The 20,345-nt window shown below is 36.8% G+C and overlaps 1 protein-coding gene across 4 annotated transcripts in view; it reads left to right on the forward strand.

The window, feature by feature from the left end:
* The first annotated feature begins 5,769 nt into the window (after positions 1-5,769).
* The window catches only part of slc12a7b (solute carrier family 12 member 7b), a 71,115-nt gene continuing 56,539 nt past the window's right edge, over positions 5,770-20,345 (forward strand). For 2 of the 4 annotated variants that reach the window (XM_058412983.1, XM_058413142.1), the window contains exon 1: positions 5,771-6,050. In XM_058412983.1, coding sequence (XP_058268966.1) covers positions 5,876-6,050 — 175 coding nt within the window. In that variant the 5' untranslated portion in view covers positions 5,771-5,875. Of the gene's footprint in view, positions 6,051-20,345 lie in introns of all 4 variants that reach the window. The other 2 variants (XM_058412904.1, XM_058413218.1) reach the window with 2 other exon arrangements.

The following is a 20,345-nucleotide window of genomic DNA, read 5'->3' on the forward strand; positions in this document are numbered from 1 at the left end:
ATCCTTAACTTTTTGTGAGTGGTGTATATCTTGTTTCCACACGTTTCTAGAGATTAAAAAAGTCATTTTAGTTTTGCTTAGATCACTTAGATTTAAAACGGCACAACTGTAAATTCTTAAGGCAGGGACATGCACAGTAACTGTGGTATTGTTACTGAAATGCTTCATTATTAAGTTCCTTTTTCATATCTCAGTATATTTAATAGTAATCCGTATATTTGTCACAAATGTTTTGAGACAAAAAGGGGGACCTTTTTCTGCGGTTAAAATTAAGACAGAGAAAGTCCAAGCTTGGCTTCAGCATCGTTCATGAACACACAATCCCCTCATCATGAGAGAATCAAGATATTTCCATGTGAATCCATTTTAAATGTTAATTTTAGGAAAATATCATTGTATTAAAATTAGTCGATAATAAATAAGTAGATCTGAGTATTTTGCACACATTTCATGCCCATGTTACGACATCTAAAGATTAAATAATAGATTCAGGATTCAATATTCTTTTATTATCACTATATTGAGTACAGCGAAATTAGAGCGGTCTTTGCAGTGCAATTCTTATATAATGTGTTGCAAACTATACATCCGTTTTACAAATAAAATAATACAAATGAAATAAACTGCAGTCAAGGCAATAGTGATAAATAAGTCGATTATTGTAATGATGCATACAGTATAAATAAGTATGTAAATACTCTTTATATAGATATAAATAAGTTGTTGCACAACAGTTTAACATAGGGATTTGCATATAATGAGAGGGTATTAAAGTGTTACAGGATGTAAACATGTCAAATATGTAGAATATAAAGTGCAGCAGAATGTAAACATACTGTGTATATGAGAATAGACACATTCTGAGGTATACAGAGAGTTGTTGTCATTCTTTCGACTGCTCCATTGTGCGTGAGGGGTCACCACAGTGGACCAACTGGTCCGCACAACAACTTGGCACACGTTTTATGCTGGATGCCCTTTCGGACACAACCCTCCCATTTTATCTGGGCTTGGGACCGGCACTGCATCCAGCGGCTGGGAATCGAACCCGGGCTTTCCACATGGTAGACAAGAGACCTACCACTGAGGTACCAATGCCGGCATTATACACAGAGCACAAATTAATACGTTGTATGTATAGAACAATGCTGGATCAGATTGTTGCGATCCTTCAGTCTATGTGCATGTGTGTGTGTTCACACACCAGCAGCATTCAGCTACCGCATGGTGCTAGGGTAGAAGCTGCTCTTAAGTCTATTGGTTTGTGAAGTGATGGACTTGAACCGTTTGCCAGAGGGCAGCAGTTGAAATAAGTGATGTCAAGGGTGAGAAGGGTCCTTTGGGATGTTTGCTGTCGTTTTGAGGCAGCATGCTGTGTTAAAGCGTATTGGTATTTACTGATATTGGTAATTACTTACACAACCATTCACACACCATGGGCATTTTTTTCAAAGTACAGACAAACACAATGTGCTTAAGCCAACAACACACAAACAATTATAATCTTTCATGTCTTTATAGAACACCCATTAAACATTCACAGTGCTGTGGAAAAAGTTAGTGAACATGGATTTAATAGCTAGTTGATCCTCTGTTGGCTCAATAAACTCAACCATGCCTTTCTTGTAGCTGTTAGACCTGCACAACATCCATTTTTTACCTTTTCCTTACAGAACTTCTTCAGCTCAGCTATAATCGTAGGGTGTATGATGTGAACAGCTTCCTTCAATTCATTCCACAGCATCTCTGTGGGGGTCTGAGTTTTCACTGGGCCACTCCAAAAGTTGGATTTTCTTCTTTTTTTAAAAATCATTCTGTAGTGGATTTACTCTGCTTAGAATCATTGTCCTGCTGCATTGCCCAGATTCTACTGAGCTTCAGCTGCCACACAGATATCCTGTGGGATATCTTGATAAACCTGGGAATTCATTTTTCACTTCATTATCTCCGTCTCCAATTAGCGCTTGTTGAAGTCATTAATATAAGGTTTCACATACTTTTTCCAACATATACTATGTATATTTGAATGACATGATCCAATGTACAAGAAGAATACAATAGTTTGTTTGTTACGTTTGTTCAACACAGATTTAAGACAGATTTATACATAAATACATTTTTCTTGCCATGACATGATTATATATCAAAAGTAACCTATACATCTCTACACCATGAATGAACATGACACATTATTAACTTAGCAGATCAACAGTGTGGGACCTTGTTAAGAGGAGACGGATATAAGACCACGCTGAAGTATTTGTCTGAGGAAAAAAGCCGGGAGACAGGAGTCCTATGCAGACGTCTGCCTTTTATTCCCATTCGATCTCATAGAGGTAATAAGGATATCTCTTTTTAGATTTTTTTTTTCCTGTGAGAATTTATAGAAGACTGCATAATAAGTTAATGAAATTACATTAGCTAGATAAGGTTTCAATAAGCTTTTAGTAGTTTTTTATATCATTATTTCCATCCAGGTCATACATGCAGTAGCCAGTGGGCATAACTAGATCACCAGCCAGCACTCATCAGGCAGCCATTCCCATTTCCGCCTGTTACCACATTGTCAGGTTGTTGTTTTTGTCCCCTTTACTTCCCCCTTTATCTTAACAACCTTTTTTCTTCTGTGCAGTGAGCAGATATGCTGAAATCACCTTTTAGAGATCTGAAGTGTTAAGGAACAAAAGCTTGCACACCATGTTGAAATAGTTCCACTGGAGAGGAAATAATTTGCACCCTCAGATCTAGCCAGTTTCATAACACAGTGACAAAGTAACGTACACGAAAAGAGCCTTTTCAAAGGGATGAATGAGTGTGGCTTTGCTGACAGTCACCCACATTCTAATACACATGGAGAATTAATTGGAAAGGCATATCAACAAATCAAACAAAATTATTAAAAGACTGTACTGTAAAGCCAGTGCTGAACATCAGATTATTATAAAGCTTTAATTCAGAACTTAAACAGTGGTTGATACTACATAACAAAACCTTAAAACAGCATGTTACTAATAAAAAAACATTTACATTATAACTTAAGATTAAAAATCTTACTATCTACTTGTTTATACATATTAAATCTCTCTCACCTTAAAATCTAAGACAGCCATGCAAAACAAAGCCATTTTATTCCCCGCTGTGTGGTAAAATATATCAAATATACATAAAGCTGTGTCTGTCATGCTTTATGCATGACTGACATTCATGCTTACCTGCACCTGGATTTAGATGATTATGGGTGATGAGTGTATCTAAAAAAGCCCTAGAGTTGTGGTGTGTTTTTTTCTTGCACTACTCTCTATTATGGTTTTAGCTGATAGTATTTTTAGACCCTGACCTATTTGTAATAGCATGAGGATGGTTATAATGGAGACCACAAATCAATTTTTTAAGCTTCTGATAAGGATGTCTGCCATATGCTGTAAATGAAATCTAATATCCTAAATAGACTTGTTGCTGAATTTGTTGCTTTGTAATTCTGAAATTTCCTGTTTTCAGTTTGGTGACAGTGTTGTAATTATTTCCAACATTGTACTTTTGGCAACTTAACTTTTTTTTTTTTTTTTTTTTTACCTTTGCAGCTATTTTTACACTTGGAACAAATGTTTACTGAGTGTCTATATTGATCACACTATTTGGGGTTGAAGCCATAGTGGCCAGGGATGCACTATTAATAGGAAAGGCAGCTAACAAAAGAATAGATTTATGGGCAGTTAAGCCAGTGAGTGCAGTCCAGAAAGCCATGAAAATATACCAGTCCAGAAACAGTATTTTCCCATCATTGAAATTTCTGAACTGGCCCAACAGCTATCTATTACCTTTCAGTATTCAGGAAAGTAAAGTACTGATTTTGTGGAGTACAGAAATACTTAGGTACTTGAGTCACCTGGTGATCTGGTGTCATAAGGAATTAATAATTTAGATTAATTAATATTCTAAGAGGTGAGGTAAAATATGATCCAAGTAGCTTTATTATAGAATTAAATTTACATTCTAACCAACACTTTTAAAGTACATTTTGCATTTTAAAAATGGATAATGGCAGAAAAGAACATATATACTTGTGAAAATAAAGAAGCCTGGACAATATTGAGGAGAAGACTATAAAATTGGCAGTGGAAGGTCGGTAGTTAAGATGATGGCCTACTGACCAGAAGGTGATGAGTTGAAATTGCGAGAACTGCCGATCTGCCACTGTTGGACCCTTGAGCAAGACCCTTAACCCTTGAGTACTCAGTTGTATAGATGAGATAAATGTAAGAAGTTGGATAAGGGTGTCTGCTAAATATGCTAAATTAATTCAATAGATGAATTACGTAAGATGAGAATTATACTGCAAAGTGTTAACACCATAATCATGCATTAGGAAACAATACAACAATACTATCTCAACTTTATCTCAGTAGTGTCTCAAATGAAGTTGTAAATTATGCTGCAATTCTGATTTTAGATTTTTACCTGATTACAGGTATCTGATAAATGTAAACATCCTGTTCAAAAGACTCAGAGCTCTCATCAAAAGACATGAACTTATGAGTGCAGAGACAGCCACAAACACTCCTACATTTAAATCACAAATTTGCTACCGTGAATTCAGAAAACCACAATCCCAACCAGAGACGTAATACCCATTCAAATTGAGGTGGTACATCCCTTTTTTTATCTGTATTTCATAACAATTTATTTTAAATGTATATTTCTGAGAAATCTGCTCATCTTTAGCTTTCACATAAATTGTTGCAATCAAATACAGAACATTAAGTATTATTTTTATGCCAGAGTTCCTTTAAGCCAGGGGTGTCCAATCATATCCACAAAGGGCCAGTGTGGGTGCAGGTTTTCATTCCAACCAAGCAGAAGACACACCTAAGTCTATTGAAAGCCAAGATCAGTTGATTAAACAGGTGGAATCAGGTGTGGCTCCTGCTCGGTTGGAATGAAAACCTGTACCTACAATGGCCCTTATGTAGGCAGTAGGCATCTGATGTTCAAATGGAAAACTATTTTAATAACTGACAGTATGAAGTAACATTTTTTCATGTGTTTAATCAACTTTGCTTCAATATGTATCATTATGATAGACAGACAGACAGACAGATAGATAGATAGATAGATAGATAGATAGATAGATAGATAGATAGATAGATAGATAGATAGATAGATAGATAGATAGATAGATAGATAGATAGATAGATAGATAGATAGATAGATAGACAGACAGACAGACAGACAGACAGACAGACAGACAGACAGACAGATAGATAGATAGATAGATAGATAGATAGATAGATAGATAGATAGATAGATAGATAGATAGGTTCATATATGTAAATTAAGGAGTACTGTTTAATTTAATTCTATCTATCTATCTATCTATCTATCTATCTATCTATCTATCTATCTATCTATCTAATAATAATAATAATAATAATAATAATAATAATAATAATCACGGATGGGGACATTTTCTTTATATGCCATAGCAATATATCGGTTAGGGTTGCACTGCATTATATGTAATGCATAATATTAATGCATAATATTTATTGCATCAAATATAAGGAATGAAAGTTTCCTGACTCTGCTTGTAACTGCAACATCTCCAGAAGGCGCTTTGTTTTTGGACGGTGACGTTCAGGCTCATCCCTGACTGACAGGCAGCTCGCGCTCGGCTCGACCAATCAGCGCTCGGTCACGCCCACCGCGGCATGGATTGACAGGGGTGCATGGAGGTTGCCTCTCTCGTACATTGTGTTATGAGCGCACTTGTACACTACACGACGCTACACACACCGCCGGCTATGAGCGACACACCGCGCGCCATCTGACCCCGTGAAACTTGCTCAGCTCAGCCGTGAGATTGAGGCGGACAAACATGACGGAAAGGTTTGTGGTTCTGCCGGTGGCTCAGTGCTGTGACATCGTGGAGCAGGAGCTTAATCATCACCATAATAACCAGGAGCTCTTACCTGTGTTTGGAGGTGAGGGAGATTTAGATGAGCCTGAGGCTGTTCCTATCCTCCAGTACAACAGAGAACCTAACAAATACGGTGAGTGACTTTGCGTTCGCTTTTACGCACACGATCGCTTGCGTGTGAATTGTAGGACAAATCTGTAGGTGAGGAATTACACCGGCTTTAAAACGATCACAGCGCACTGCATGTTTATCTGCGCTCAGTGAATAAGAGATATGTCACACCTCTACTCCAAAGATAAAATAAATAGGATGACTTTCCCCATCATTTCTCATTCATTCACGTGTCCTTGAACAACTGCAGGTAGCATTTCTATTGATATAAATATGCCATGTTATCATATTTCTACAGGCACCTCGGTCTCTCTGCTAGTGGTTGGAAAAACTTCCAGTCGATTGCACAGGTTGCTTTGAATACAATAATGAATATGGCTTTATGACACCAGACTCCTGTGACTTCATGGTGAAGAGCTCGTTTTCTCCAGACAATTATGGCATATTCATAACAGTTCTTTCACAGACTTTCACTATGGTCTTAAAACTCCACACCATGTTTACATACAGCTTACACAAGATATCTGAGCACATTCATGGATAATCAAGAAAGTTGTATTTAGTGAAACACCACAAAGACACTATACACATTATAAATGCCCCGCTTGATTATGCTGGATTACTTTTGCTGTTTAGCAAAGAAAACTAACCATCGTGTTTAGTGTCAGACACATCTCACATCCCGGACCTGTGGAACCTGAGCATCCGAAGGCCACCAGGAGAGCTGAAGCTGGGCGAGCTGATGCACGTTCCTCTATCCTGCTTCCTATATAATTCCTTACCACTTATGTGTTCCTATTGTGTGTGGATTTTTTGCTGGATTAGTGTAAGACTGAAAAGAAGGAATAATGTGGACAAAAAAGGTATTTAAGTCAGAACCTTAAACGGAAAGGTAATTATGCAATTCTGGGAAGTTCTGAAAATAACTTAACAGGCTAAAATTAAATATTAGTTATTGTCTCTAGGCATGTTATATGGCTTGACAACATGTTGGACAGTGTAAAGTCCCATATACATAACTTCACTTAAAGTAATACCAGCCAGCAGTGTAAGTATATCTTCTGATCTTTGGATAGATGGTCTTTAATTCAGCTTTCAGGCTTAGCTGTGTCCATTATTAATAGTGACTCATCTAATTGGCGCTGGAAATCAAGTTGCCGGACTCTTAAAGCAGGCTTTTAGTCTTGTCTGTTAGTGTCAGAGGTGGATTTTATTACCCTTTTTCCAAGACACCATGCTCCTTTAACCAGGGTGAGTTTGTTAATTATGTCAATGCATTACAATTAAAGTGATAAATTTAATGGGCATGTGTAATATAAGCTTAATGTTTGCTTCTGTGGAAGGAAAAAGGAGATGCTATGACTGGATGCGTTTTCATATTCAGGTAGTGGTTGAGTGCCCAGTATGGGGTTACTGTCTCGCCACCTTTTCCGCACTTTTAGCTACTTTGGGACTTTTAAGGCTAATTGCAATTGGTTAAGCAATTCTTTCTTTCAGCAGCTCCCTCTAGGATCGTTGACAATCACGTATTCGGAATACATCCGGATCGTTGATCACGTATCCAATTTGCCACAGATTTTGGCCCTTCCCGGTTCAACCCTCCTCATTTTACCCAGGCTTGGGACCGGCACTGGGTCTGAGGCTTGGTTTATGCAATTAAGCCACTGAAAATATCTGATGTTTCAGAAAAAATACCTTATTTTCAGACTGATGTCTCCTTTGATAAGACTTTCATGATGCAGGATAAGTTTCAGAGTGAAGCAAAGTAAAAAAAAAAGGTGATATTAGATGAGAGAGCTAAAATCAAATATATATTAATAGCTTGACTGTGAGCAGTAGATTATATTAAGACAATGTTAAAAGGGTGTTAAGAAAATAATGTGTGCATAGTTGATCTGTTCTGAGTTTCACTTCCAAAGATATTTTAGGGGAAAAAGGATGAGTAAATAATCCACATTGCTTATGTACAATACACCCAAGACAGTAGTTCTTATTTGCCTTTGTTACTATGACGTGTTGTGTAACAGATATGTCAATGCTATCAGTGTGACATTACTATCAGCCCAAATCTAAGGGGTGTCTCAGTCTGTGTAATCCCTTGACATGACTCACTGACCATCGCGTTTGTTAACAGCAAATAATCTGGCAAAACCTATGATTGATTTTTTTTAAAGCCCTATTAGCCCAATTATATCTCAGCCACTGGGCAAGAATAAACAGGACCATTTATTTATTTATTTATTTATTTATTTATTTATTTATTTATTTATTTATTTATTTATTTATTTATTTTTTTTTCACATATGCATTACAGCGCACTGAAATTCTTTCTTCACATATGTCAACTTTAGAGGTTGGGGTCAGAGCACAGGGTCAGCCATGATACAGCACACCTGGAGCAGTGAGGCCCAACAGTGGCAGCTTGGCAATGTGGGACGTGAACCCTGTCCTTTAGATCAACAACACATATGCTTAACCCATCACTGCCCAAGATTACACCTTGACTGCGTTTTGTACATTGTGATTTAATTGTAGTTAATAACTACACTCTCTATTATATCAGTGCAGCTTTAAAACTCGTATCAGATTTTGTTTTTTTTAGTTGCCTGCATTTACATATGAAGGCAGTCAATTGTTATTTGTTTAAAATTCTGTGTATATAGGCTCCACTTCATAAGCAATGTATCCATGTTAGGAAAAGATAAGATTCAAATTGGGATAAATGCCAGACATTTTAAACATAGATATAACAGCAATGGTATATTCACAGAGACATAACAGAAAAAAAATTGTAATATACATCAGCCTGGCAAAGTGTCAGATTTATGGGTTAAGAGACTAGTGCACCACTGTGGTTTTACCAACCCATTATATCCAAATCATAGGTATTTAAAGCAGCGGTGAGTCTTTCCAAGAGAGCAGCAACTTCTCCAGAAACTCACTAAAAATCCAACTAAAGGCTTGTTCAGTCTCAAACCAGTCTTAGTGTTCGTTTTTACTGTTCGTTTTATGAACCTGATGTACACGGTTGAAATAGGCAAGGATTTATGTGTAACATGGTAACAAATGTTTGCCCACCAGTCCTTTATTAATCCCTGGCCTCAAGTACTGGCCTGTGTTTAACTAACTGCAGTTATTGATCATAACTATACAGTACATGTCTGAGTGATATTGCGTGAATATTTTTATTAGCACTGATTCCAAACAAAAAATGTCCACAAATAGAGCTTTGTTGGCATTTGAAACAGGATGGTTTGATTGGATGAAGCACAGGATGAGGCACTGAAGCTCATTATTCCGGGTCAGTAGATCTCAGCCCTCTTTCTGGAGTATCCCTTCTGTGCATAATTTAGTGGTTTCCATACACATACACACAAACACACACACACACTCATCCATACACACACACACACACACTCATCCATACATGCACACACATTCACACATGCACATGCGTACACATACACATGCACAAGTACATGCAAATGCATGCACATACATACACATACACACACACACACACACACACACACACACACACACGTTCGTCTTACTATAGTTGGGAGGACCGTCTATTGACATAATTTTTAATGCAGCTAATTAATGCTGTGCCTTCACCTAAATCAGTCCGTCTACACACAGAAGGATACACAGATCCAGAAGCAGTTTGTTATTTATCTGATTACTTGGATCAGTTTTATCCAAGCATGGGAAACAAAACTCAAGAAAGACTCTTATCATCCATCAAAGTTCACATTCATTTAATAAAAGCAAAATTTGTGTCCTTGGACAGTTTCCGAGAGGTCAAACGAAGCCCGATCAACAATCTCTCAGGAAAGAGGTTTATGGTAGTAGCTTCACTGGAGCTGGTCACTTTCTCTGCAGTTGTAAGGGAGATGGGGGCTGTGGCTATCAGGTGGCATCTCCCATCTTTAGTCTCTCTTGGCCAAGACATGAGAAACAGCTGACTCATGCATCCTTGTTCATAACAGTGTCATTCCATGCCAAATCATTAGGGCTTGACACAATGACTTTTAGAGAGCTGTGACATTAGAGGATGTGTAGTGTTTTTAGTGTCAATAGTCTAGTAGATTACAGACATATCTTTTTTTTTTTGTCGAATTGAATTGTGGTCATGAAAAGATTCACTTGGGTAGAGTTTGGTTTTGTTTTTGATTCGGTTTTAATATACAGAGTGAAAGAAAAGATGATTTTTTTTAATGAGAACTATTTTTTCTGTGATCATTTTGTCAAATATTGTATTGTTATCCTTCGGCGTCTCCCTGTTCAGGGTCGCCACAGTGGATCACCTGACCCCCATATTTTGATTTTATGGTTTGCACTAGGTTTGCCCTTCCTGATGTAACCCTCCCATTTTATCCGGGCTTGGGATCTACACTAGAATTTAACCCCTCAGTAGCTGGGTTGGTTCCCTTTCCCAGTAATTGGACCTAGGCTACAGCGGTGAGAGCACAGGATCCTGCTGCATGTAACCATACATAATTATAACTATGGTTTGTGTAGTTCAAAATAAAACTATTGAAATTAAACATTTTTTTTTTGTTATCTAATGAATAAAAGACAACATAACTGCATGCTGGAGATCTGTGTACTATTGAATATAATGAGTCGCAAATCAGTGGCTTGTGCTTTGACTTGAAATAACAGTGTCACCCTGGTGCTGCTGTCTGCAGGGACCGTGATTGCCTACGCTGAGCCGAGTGTTTCCTTCACTGCTGTGGCCTTCTTGTTTTTTCTTCATTAAGCCTAATGATGAGTTTATTGCCCACAATGAATAGATTTACAATGATGCAGGCTCTAATAGTCTCTTAGGGATTCTAAAAGCTGCTGTGATGATGCAGTGTAAAACCTCTGGACACTTTAAGGCAATCAATATTTCACCACAATTTGTTGAGCTTTTGGTGTTTTCACCGAGTCAGTCACTGAATCTTGCACGGTGTGGCTGCTTATGAGGGTTTCAAAATTCAAAGCTAAACTGAGCTCCCATTTTCTGTTTATATCACATTTTAGCTTGCAGTGTCTAGTTACTCTAGCGTTTTGCAGAGCTGTGCACATCGACTGACCCTCCGCCTTGTGTGTGTATGTGGGTGTGTGTATGGTGTGGGTTGGTGTGTGTGTATATCTGTTCTCATAACAGGCTGAGTCATAGATCTCAGTGGCCATCAAATGTTGTAAATAAGTTGTAAATAACCACACCTACATGGGGGTCAGTGGATTTTATTTAGTAACTGACTTCTGACTTAGGATTTTTGTTATATATTGTATAATAATAAAATAATGTGTACAATATATTTTTTTCTTATATTATATTAATATAAATATTTAAGCACAGTTCCTTAGTGGTTAGCACTGTTGCCTCACAGCAAGAAGGTCCTGGGTTCGAATCCCGGGTTCGAACAGGCAGGGGCCTTTCTGTGTGGAGTTTGCGTGTTCTCCCTGTGCTTGCGTGGGTTTTCTCTGGGTACTCCGGTTTCCTCCCACAGTCCAAAAACATGTACATTAGGTTGACTGGTATTTATAAATTGCCCATAGGAGAGAGTGTGTGGTTGTCTGTCTATATGTGGCCCAGAGTGTACCCCTGCCTTTCGCCCAATGTGTGCTGGGATAAGCTCCAGCAGATCCCCATGACCCTAATTAGGAATAAATCGGGTATAGAAAATGGATGTATTATATTATATTATATTATATTATATTATATTATATTATATTATATTATATTATATTATATTATATTATATTATATTATATTATATTATATTATATTATATTATATTATATATAAAAATATAAATTCATAACAGTTCAAGCCTGGTTGTTCTTGTCATAGTGAATAGCTTGAGAATCATATAGATACTATATTTATTCCTGGCAGAATAAAACACAACCCTTTTTTTTTCTAACTAAAACCTTGACCTGTCTGTGAATTCATAGAATTTCTTTATTAATGCTTCAGACGTGTGAGTCATCAGTCTGTAGATTATGCCATGTTATTAAATTTCTTGTGAACTCCGCTCAGCTGTCTCTTTCACTTACTGGCCTTAAGCTGGTGGCGTGAAAGGCCGATGTGTCTGTGGTTTTAAGTGACTTCCCCTGACGCTGCCTCCCCTCATACCTCAGGAAGCCTCCACCAGTCACCCGGGCTTCCTGTGGCATTCTGGACACAACTCTCCCATTGCATAAGAGGGAAAAATATAGCATCACCTGATCCAGTCTTGTCAAGGAGACAGCTGAGAGAGACGTATGCATGTGTGCAACATTCGAGACAGCCTGCGAGTGTACATGTGTCCACTCTCTGCATTAGGGTTGCCAAAATTCCTGTCAGTTCTTTCTATGTTTAGAAGGTCGTACTGTATTTATTTTTCGAACGCGTCATGCAGATTGATGTAAGGTACACAGATGACTTCGTCACTTACTACTTTTACAATCTGGTTCTCATAAGAGATGGATTTGTAGTAGGTGCTGTGCAAAATATTCTGTTTCTTTTTTATTATTCATTTGGCATTTACCACATTTGGCAGACACCCTTATCCAGAGTAACTTGCATTTATCTCATTTATACATCTGAGCAATTAAATTAAATTCAGTTAAGTTTATTTGTATAGCGTTTTAACAGTGTCTCAAAGCAGCTTTACAGAAGTATAGAAACATTTAGTTAAGTTACTATTTATCACTAACATTTATCCCTAATGAGCAAGCCTGAGGCGATGGAAAACTCCCTGAGATGATATGAGGAAGAAACCTTGAGAGGAACCAGACTAAGAAGTAAACCTCATCCTCATTTGGGTGACACTGGAAAGAAATGTTGATACTGTCCTTTCTTCAACAGTTGAGGGTAAAGGGCCTTGCTCAAGGGTCCAACAATGGCAGCTTAATAGCCCTTTAATTTGACCTTCCAGTCAGTTTTTCAATATCTTAACCACTGAGCTACCACTCTCTACTGACTGATTATATTATATTATATTATATTATATTATATTATATTATATTATATTATATTATATTATATTATATTATATTATATTAGTTATGGTTTTATTTTTATTTTTATTAAAGTTCTATTTTTAAAATTATCTGATTAATTTGAGAGTTTCTGAATGCTAAAAATCTTTTTAACCATGACTGCAAATCTATTATAAATTTATAAATATAAATTGATAACGGTGATATAAAGTTCAAGCCTGGTTGTTCTTGTCATAGTGAATAACTACTAAGCTACTGACTCTTTGCTAGTTTGAATTCATAATTACAGTATAATTGAGACCAAAAGTTTATATACACCTAGAGTAAAGATATACTTTTCACACCTCCACACATTTCATGTTATAAAACATTTCTTTTAGCAAGTCATTCCAAAACAATTGATTAGGAAAGATTTAGTAGGTATAGTAGGTATGTTTAAATGCAGCCATCTTATATATATATATATATATATATATATATATATATAAGATATATATCATATATTTGTGTACATTACATATATTCCAAATAAAAATTAAATCTTTTCTTGTGCTGCACTGTGTGCAAGGAAAAATAAAATAGATTTAATTGTTTACATGCCTAATTTTATTTATTACATTTTTTACTGGACTATTTCATATCACCCTTTTCAATCAGATCAACTGAGGACCTTACATGAAGGCAGTTCAATTCAGTTCAGTCATCAAAACACATTATTTAGTTGCATCTAAACATGGTGATTGTGGAAGATTCCAGAAATTGAGCTTCTGCTCAATTTGAGCCAATTATCAGAATTAAGAGTTAATCGGGAGAGCACCTGTGGCTGTTTAAGGGTCTACCCAGAGCCAGTACCTTTTTACCCTTGATGCCATGGGAAAATCCAAGCAAAACCTCAAATTGTGGACCTCCACTAGTCTGATTCCTTCAATTTCCAAAAAACTCAAGGTATCACAAGTAATAGTACACACAGTGAAGGAGGAATTCTGGAGGAATGTTCTCTAATCTGATGAAACCAAATTGAACTGTTTGAGCACTGTTTATATAAACACTATGTATGAAGGAAAAAGGGGTGAGGCAGTTAAGCTGAAGAACACCATCCCAGCTGTGTAGCATATGCACTAAGGAGGATTTTGTAAAAATACTAAAGCGATACTTAAAGACATCAGCCAAATATGTAAAACGTGGTCACAACTGAGTCTTCCAGCAGGATAATGATCCTAAGTATACCTAACAAAATGGCTTAACATTTAAATACTTCTGTCTCTTAGCTGTTATTTTGCAATGAACTCTTATGGAAATAAAGTAAACGAATTGACTTAACACAGGAAATGTATGGTAATGTGACATTTGTGGAGTTGTTGCTTCAGTGTTGCTGTAGTATTTCTCTAGAACCCTCCTTCTTCTCGATGCCATCTGTTTTCAGAAGTACACCAGTCCTTTTTCCTATAACATGATGCTGCCACCCCCATGCTTCACAGCTAACAGGATGATGTTCTTTAGATTATAAGCCTCGCCCTTTTTCCACCATTAGGTTCATCGTTATGGCCAAGCAGTTCTTTTTTTCTGCTTAGAGAACATTCTTCCAGCAGGCAAGGTTTTCACCCTGGTGATTATGCGTAAACTTCAGTCTGTTGGTTTTATTTGTGAAAAATGGAACTGTAATGCATTTAGTCTTGATGTATATTAACGTTTAGCCACAGCATTATCTATATCAAAATACATAATTGTTGGACTTCATGGGGGATTCAGGGTCATTATTGGATTGTGTCTTGGAATATTATCTTTTAAGATCAGCTTAAAATCAACCTATGGCACAGGTATTATGTCTTTGTATACCTAAGTATGCAATCAGGCCATTTGATATTAGGTAAATAAACTAAATATAATAAACATGTTAATACTGAAAGATTGTACGTTTCTCTATGCTGTGAGAGCACCTCAGCATGGTAGAGCTGACAGGTTCCAGATGACTTAACATTTACAAATTTGTATTTGGAATTTTTTTAAAACTAAGCAACAAAGTAGAGTACGTCTAACAGGATACGGTTACAGTGTGTGGAGGAAGAAAGAGAAATCTCACTCATCATGTCTCACCATGTTTACTAAACCCCTAAATTGTCATTGCAGCATTATTGATGTAATACATTCACTTGGGCAGGCACGGCATTGAATACCTCATACCTTTAACACTGACCTGATTATATGTGACTCAGAAGTTCCTGATCTTTTCTTGATGCCAACACATCAAATAAAACTGAAAAATCTGCCTTAAACGTTTACGAAAAGAAAAAAAAGGGCTTTTGTCTCTTGAGTTGTAAACAACTGGCAATTCAGGGTAGGCTGTGTGGAGGAGAAGTTGCCAGGAAAATTACCTTATAAATTTTCCAACGATATCACTCCTTCCCAAAAACATTTTTTTTCTCATAATATTCGAATATGCACGATATATGAAGCGTATGTTCAGGTTAGCATAATGACTAAGCTTTATATCGTAGAGGATTGCAATATTAGATCTTAATCCTATTTTAATCGCATTTTTAACTCATTTAGGTAGCAAGTCCGTCCAGTTCCTGTTTAAAATCATGGAATTTTCCACTAATGTCTGGAAAGGAAAGTCTGTTGCTTTTGCTGAGGGTCACCAGGAGGTGGTGCTACAGTCACAAAGACTTTTCTTTCCCCCTAACATAATTCGTCAATACTCATTGCTCAATAGTTAAAGATCTTTAAGATTGTAAGGGAAGATGCCCGAACAGACAGTCTTGCTCGTTGCTTTAACCCCTTTAACAGTAAGAAATCTGCAACAGATTCATTTTATGAATCTACTTAAATATTATTAATAAAATTTTTATTTGTCACATACACAGTGATACACAGTAGAACATACAGTGAAATGACTGTGTTATTAAAATAGAGTCAAAATAAAAAAAAAAGTAATTTAAAAGTCAAATGAAATTAAAATGAATAATGAATGGGGGAAAAATGGAATTAGCATTAAATCCAGGAGAAATGAATAGATAAAATATGAAAAAAAAAGAAAATAGCATTTCCATACAATACAGTGGCTGATAATATAATAATAATAATAATAATAATAATAATAATAATAATAATAAAAAGGTGATTTAATTTTATAATAAAAATAAACGTCTCTTTCACTGACAGACTACATTAGTTACGAGTTAATATTATTAAATAATTAAATGTTTCATACAATTAAGGCTTGATTAAACTTGTTCATGTCACTAATCATGTTAGAACCTAATAAACAGAATTATTTTCCAGCTTATTCCGTTGTAATACGTTTCCATTTCCCTGCTTAGGCTTCACATACCCCATTTCGCTGCCTTATATAGAAGCAGCTGCCAAACTGATAACTAAACTCAAACTGTCTACATTAAAACCTAACATCCATTTATCAAGTGCTGCTTCATTTCCACAGAAATACACTCAAAGTTTAAACACCCTGTGCCATCTTATGTTTGCTTTCCCAGTTAAAAAGATCAAACGGTGAACAATTCCGAAGCTGGGACTGTAATCTTAGGCTCTGCAGGAGGCTTGCATAATTTGGCACCATAGAGAAACTTCAATAAGTCCTCTAACACATTACCAAATGCTTTCCTGAGTGCGGTGAGCTGAAATGAGACGTTCCAGATGAATGTTTCTGTTCTGTGAATGTTTTGGGGATTTACATGATCACTTGAATCATTTGCAGCTCTAATTAACTGTGTAATTTACTCTGTTTTGTTAAAGATTTTTCCTAAATCCAAACATCAGTGTAAAACCAGAGTCTTCTCCACACAGTAATAATGGCATTACGATTTGAGATTTTTTCCATACCATGCTGTTATAGAGGGGGAACTTCCTTCTAGTCACACTCATAAGATTAGGGAGTGCTAGGATTGTCAAAATTAATGTAATATAGTTAACGTTACTTCCTTTTTATCTGTTAAATCCTACTGTACCACTTTAGATAAGAATCACAAAAGAAACAGATGAAGGGCAGTGTGAGATATGCCTATATACCTGAAGAAAGGCAGAAAAAACCTTAGTATGAAGTATAACAATCAGTATCTATGATATATATATATATATATATATATATATATATATATATAATATAAAATTTTAAAAATGTGATAGATTGTATTGGGTGGTTTGATCATGCTGTATATTTCACACTGAAAAAAATGGATCCTCACAAGGATGTTTAAGTAAACTTTCTCAGCAAGAAGGAAGTGAAAATGTGCTGGGAAATTCATAGTCTTTAATAAACCCTTATGCTTACTGGACACTACATGAGTTTCAGAAGTTTAAATCTGTATACTCCTCACACTAAATGACTTCACTCGCGGTCTGTTGTTTTGTGGACACAGCAGTGAGTACACCACGTGATCCATCATAGACCAAGCTTACACACTACACGAATTTTCACCTCGACTGAAGCATACCTGATTCCCCAAGCCATGTTTTTTGTGAAAATAAACACGAGAGCTGTCGATCATGTATCTTTGTCAAGACTGAGGCCGAGTAACTGTAGTGGTTATTTCTACAGCAGTTTCTTTCAGAAGAATTGAGAAAGAATATGTTAGAGAGATGACGATTGTCTGTTCTGCAAAGAGAACCGGAGATATTTTCGTATTGTGACTCACCAGAAATTGTATTATAGTCCTTATTTTTGCTGTTCCTAGCAACTATTCGGATATGACATGCGTGACGATGTGAAGATATCAGGAAATGTATTGTACGTTGAGCATTAGCAGGCACGTCAATCTGACTTTAGCTAAAATCCAATGTACGAGAACCTTATTGGATTAGGATGAACAATAGTATTCAGCAGGGAATGCTGTGTCCATTTTACCCTATCTGTCATTAACAGCTGACTCTCTGTATGCACTTAGTCGCTCCACATGATCGCTCAGCAGTGATGATGTTTGCCAGGGGCATTAGTTGTTAGGATACAAAGTAAATGAGTGCTGTGTCAGCATAACAGATACAGGTCTTCGAGCATGACTGTCAATAAAGCAAAGGTTAAGTATTAAGACCAGACAAAACAAACATGTTTCTTGGTGCACTACATTTCCTAAGATATGCCCAAGTGCCTGAAGGCTGGTTGCATATTTAAGTACGGCAGGGTTATTTTAAAGCCCAATCAGGAATAACAGCTCTGTGAATGCCCCATGGTCATTTTTTTGTTAAGACCAAAAACAAAACACAGTTTTAGTGTTTCACTGTTACTTTATAGTTTAATTATCAGGGTGACCTGTCTACAGTGCTTTCAAAATGGTCGACTGCCACTGCAGCTCAGAGTTGGTGCATTGGAAACATTATCTCTGCATGTCTCTTATATTTCCTGAAGGATCAATATTCTGGGAATAGCCATGTTAAACCACAGGGGCCGGAATGCAGGAGGATAGTGATACTGTTGGTACTGACTTTGAAATGAGGTGAACTTTTCTGTTAATCCCATCATGCACACGCAGAACTCCTGCCCATGGCTTTTATCCTGACCATTATATGATTTCTTTCATCAGAAATCGATGTTACTTCCTAATGTAATCAGTATAATGGAAAAGTATAAAATGAAATGTGGTGCACATGTGACATAACTTTTCCATAGAGCCATGTCCCACACATCACTTGACCCTTTTACTGAATAACAGGGTAGAATTTGTTTTTACTTCTTTAAAATGCATTTCTTTTAGCTCTGTTCTGACTTTGTGGCTCTATAAATGTTAATGTTAACACTTAAGTTAAGTACATCACTCATCCAAATGGCACATTTCAATTGATGAATTGTAATAGAATGACTGACCAATCACATTTCTATACAGAAATAGAATTGTTGTTAATGGAGTAGTGGAGATGTCTGTACATATTTTTTTTCTAACCACAAGCTCACTGCAAGCTCTCTGATTGGCTCACTGCACGTCTATGTACTGTAATTCACATCCACATGCTGGCTTCCAGGTAAAAAGTCCCCGAGCCATCAGAACCCTCAACTCATGATCACTAACACACAGTACTCCAGCTCTAATACACACGATATCATACATATCACATAAGGCAGACCTGGCACATTTGCACATGTACAGGACACTTAAGGTAATTCAATGGGTAAGTCAAAGTCATGCTTGTGTCTGGAAGGGAGCGTGGTCCAGAGCAGGGTTCAGGTAGGTGCGATTTGTTTTTGGCTTTGTAAGCAAACACTTGTGTTTCACATTGGCTGTGAGCAACTACAGGAAGCTAGTGGAGGGAACACAGCCTTGAGATTGCCTGGCACTGTGTCAAGTCAAGCCATGCTTAAGCAGGGTGTAGAGCAGGGTTTTCTTCAGGTATGTAGTGTCCGGATTTGGTCCGCTCTGGTATTTGGCATTGGCTGAGGGAACACAGTAAGTCATGCATATACTTCCATGAAAGCATCAAAATATCTTTTGTGCTTTATAGGCAGCACTTGTGCTACTCTGCCACATGAGGAAGGTCTGATAGACTTAATGTTTATAAAGAATACACAGCAGGAATTAATTGAATTACCTAAGGGTATTTGTCAGTGATAAATCGCATTAATGTGATGCTAATTTGTTTTGGCTTTAACATGCATTATATTAAAAGGCTGAAATCATCCTACATGTCCTACAATCAGGATGATTGGTGGTAAAGACTCTTCTATCACGTGGAAAACACAGTTCCAACCATTTCCTGAGTCCTACAGTAACAGTGGTGAGGGAGGTGATGATGTTTTGGGGATGTTCTTCTAAGGAACCTTCTTTACGCTCTAACCACCTCCTGGAATGTAGAGTAAATAAGTTCTGCTCTGTCTGAGTCCTGATAGATAAATGTGATGCCTGGGCAAGCCTGACTTTCTCTAGATTTTCTGCAGCACATTATAATTATTTTTTATGACAAGACTATTATTTGAACAGTGTTAAAATTCAGGTAAAATAAAGATTTTATTGGTTGCTGACTGCGTATTTGTCTGTAATGTAAGTTGGTGTGCTGTATGATTACAGCTTTGAAATTGAAACAAAGTGGATGATTTATAATTTATATTCTGTAGGACAACTAGTTTAATTCTGAAGTATATTCAACGTACTATATTTGTCACAGGAGTTTCCTGTTTCCAAATGTTTCATAAGAAAATTTACAGTCAGTGTACTACTCATCATGCAACCATATCACATGGATAGGAACACTTAAAGGTGTGAGAAAACACTGCGAACATCATAGGAATGTTATGGGAATTCCTATTTAGGTAAAGAATAAGATGATCATGATCCATGACACAAGAGGTGACACAGTGGAACAAGAACAGGAACTGAATATAGAGACTCTCAGAAGG

Source organism: Hemibagrus wyckioides, linkage group LG01 (genome assembly GCF_019097595.1).
Source record: "Hemibagrus wyckioides isolate EC202008001 linkage group LG01, SWU_Hwy_1.0, whole genome shotgun sequence".
Taxonomy (NCBI): Eukaryota; Metazoa; Chordata; class Actinopteri; order Siluriformes; family Bagridae; genus Hemibagrus; species Hemibagrus wyckioides.